At 34.9% G+C, this 3,308-nt stretch overlaps 1 protein-coding gene across 1 annotated transcript in view; it reads left to right on the forward strand.

Annotated features, from left to right (window-relative positions):
• Positions 1–205: 205 nt before the first annotated feature.
• LOC107302503 (E3 ubiquitin-protein ligase SH3RF3-like) overlaps positions 206–3,308 on the forward strand; it is a 53,990-nt gene continuing 50,887 nt past the window's right edge. The window contains exons 1-2 of the mRNA XM_015831615.1: positions 206–217; positions 955–1,260. Of these exons, the coding sequence (XP_015687101.1) occupies positions 206–217; positions 955–1,260 (318 nt within the window). The remainder of the gene's footprint in view (positions 218–954; positions 1,261–3,308) is intronic.

A 3,308-nucleotide genomic window follows, 5' to 3' on the forward strand; every position in this document is an offset into this window, starting at 1 on the left:
GAGGAAAAGTGGAGAGGAATTCTGTCTAATTTAGAGATTCATTGGCCAATTAATTTGCAATGGAAGAGAAGAAAACTAGCAGGGACTAGCTTGAAAAAGAGGGAGAATTTCTGTATCCAAAGAAAATGGTACTTGATTGTGCAATAAATAGTACTCATTTTGTGTATTCCGATGCTGAAATATAGATACTTAAAGATATTCAATCATGATTGATACGGTACTTCATAAAAATAGAATTGAATTTGTATGCAGTACGAAAGTTGTTTTCTATTCATTGTTCTATTCAAAATTTTAAATAAATGAACCTTTTTGTATATCATTGTGTGGATCCCTGTAAATACAAAGGTACATGCATTTTATAGATAAATATAAATACATTCCAATTGATATTCTTCAAACAGGAGTATAAATTCACTCACTGAAAGAGAAGAAGATTTGAAAACTCTGTAGTAAGAGAAAAATAAAATATAGTGGATAGAGAGAGTGATAATTACCTTATTAACAGTCCTAATTTGTAAAACAGCTGTTGGGCACATTCTTACATAGGTGTCCTGATAAGCAAATAGTGTGAGGCTCTTTTTGTCCCAAGTGCAGGAAATAGGAGTTTGATTTGTAGTTGCTTCATACTAAACTATTTTGTAGTGAATTCTAAGATGAGAAATGGTTTCCACAAAATAATTTGGGAAGGAGGGAGGGGAAATAAAGGCTGGGTTTGAAATAGTCTTCCAAGAATCACATTTTGCACCACTGCTGCCTAATATTAGGTAGGCAAAAATGCTATTTTCTTTAAACTTATTCTTGTTTTGTCTCTAGTTATTTCAAAAGCCTTTGTTAATTTTGTTATAAACATTTTTAAACACATTATTTTTAGAAACTGCCTTTTGAACTTTACTTAAAACGGCAACATGCAACAAACAGTAACAATAATGTATATTATAATTAATTGCATAATAGTACATAGTATTTTTCCTTTTTTTGTTGCAGAACCCCACTCAGCTTCCCTATGGAAAAGCTCTTTATGCCTACGAAGGGAAAGAACCTGGTGACCTCAAATTTAACAAAGGGGACCTTATTATATTGCGCCGAAAAGTAGATGAGAATTGGTATCATGGGGAACTGAATGGAAATCATGGCTTTTTCCCAGCAAGCTACATCCAGTGTATCAAGCCTCTTCCACCAGCTCCTCCACAAGGCAAAGCACTTTATGACTTTGAAATAAAGGACAAAGATCAAGACAAAGACTGTTTGACTTTTACCAAGGTAGAAATGTCCACCCTTTTCTAATTAGTTTCATTATAGTTCCTAATGTATTTGCTTTAAAACCCTATTCTTTAAAGCATGGATTTTGGAGCTGGCACAGAGCTCAATTCAGAGGTTTCCAGGGCAGGAGGTTAAAAAAAAAAGGCATATTGGCAGTCCAAACTACATAATTGAAGTCCCGACCCTTTTTAATGTTCTTTTCTTATAACACATGTAAAGAGAGACAAGATTCCAATCATGTGGTTGTGGCTGCCACCATCTTGACCTTTTTTATTGCTTGCAATGATGCCTGTGCTCAACATTATTCCCAGAAAGGCCTCTGAACTTTGTCATTCTGATTATTTTCCTTCAGGCAGGCAACAAGGAAGGAGTTGTAGCCTGAAGGAAAGATAAACTTACAAAGATAACATTGAAGTGATGTGGTATGATTACTTTTTATTTGAAAATGAATGCTTCTCTAATATAGTGAGATAGTTTCAAAAATATTTTTTCATGCATTTGCTGCCGTTTAGTGAATGATTTTCTGCCCTGTCAATTAGGCTCCAGAACCGGACTCATTGTTGTAAAACAAGGGGGTGGGGTTTCTTGCAGTTAGTGGCTACAACTGACCCAACCATCAGCTGGAGAACCACAGAGTACATGACTGGAAGTAAAAACTGATTCAAAGGATTGAAATTGGGTTGCTCTTAGGTCACAGAACATGCTAAGCAAGAACACACTTTGCTCAGCATGTACGATAAGCCAAGTAAAACAAGAGTAAACCAATTGAAAAATAGATTTCACAAACCTCAGTGTTACAAAAAAAAGTTCCAGTTTCTCCAGTTTCAAATAAAACCACAAAAATATGAATTCAGTGCTTGAAATGAACTGTGGATGGACATGACCAGAATCATAAGGGACTGAATGGAAAGAGAGATTAAGATCCTTAAACATCATTAGGTTTGGAGAATATAACAGTATTATCTTAGAAACAGAAGTTAGCACAAAACTGACTGAAATTTCTGCTATAGCTGTATGGTCCACAACCTTTCAAAGATTAATATAACTGTGCTCATTTGGGTTACAGAATTGCACTGATTAAGCCTTAGTGTTCAGCTTTTGTTGACCATGAAATCTAGCATTAAGACTTTGCTGCTTTATCCATAGGACATTGTTATCAAAGCCTGGAATAGTTGCCTTGTTCTTATGTCCCATAGATGAATCATGTTCATTTTTGCAGCAGCAATTGAAAAAGATTTAAAGTTTTAAGGTTTGTGGTACCTTAAAAACTAAAAATATCATTATATTTACAATAAATCGTGCAGCTGGGATTTTGTGGCTGTGCATTCCTACAATACACTAATCTAGACAAAGACTAATACAGGCATATCCATCTTTCCCTAATACTGAATGTATTGTTAGACAAGTGTCTGGTTACACCGAGTTATATCACAATTCGCCCTTCCTTTTTTCTAATGAGAAGAACCGTGGAGATGAAAGAAGTAAGGGGTACTGAAAGGGTGCTAATAATAGGGAGGAGGAAAAAGAGGAGGAGGAAAGATGGGCACAAACAAATTTGGAAGATCTGGCATGATATATTATAGCAGTCAGAGCTCCTAATTCTTTCTGGGTATGGATTCCGTGGGAATAAAAAGCTTGAGGAAGATCCAAACCAAAATGTCAGTTTTGGAAAGCCATGAGATAAAAAATTCCAGAATAGGAAGAAAGCATAGGAAGATGTTATTTGACTTAACATTCTAAAAGAAGAAGGCATTGTCTTTTCTGTGAAAGAGAGCCTTGGAAGTATCTAACACAGTTTAAATAAAATGAAAACAAAAGTTACCTGTTTGCATGTCATTGTATTTATTTATTACTTTAATTTAATTTATACCCCGCCCTTCTCCCGAGGGACTCAGGGCGGCTTACAGGTAAATAAAAACAGAGCTATACAATAAATATTTAAAAGCCAAATTAAAATATATATTAATTAACCTGTATTAGAAAAATTATAAAATCCCTTTAAAATCCCTATAAAATCCCCCCCTAGGCCAATCCCGCTTGATGGAAAA

This window comes from Protobothrops mucrosquamatus, unplaced genomic scaffold, assembly GCF_001527695.2.
Source record: "Protobothrops mucrosquamatus isolate PMUCROS unplaced genomic scaffold, P.Mucros_1.0 scaffold_268, whole genome shotgun sequence".
Taxonomy (NCBI): domain Eukaryota; kingdom Metazoa; phylum Chordata; class Lepidosauria; order Squamata; family Viperidae; genus Protobothrops; species Protobothrops mucrosquamatus.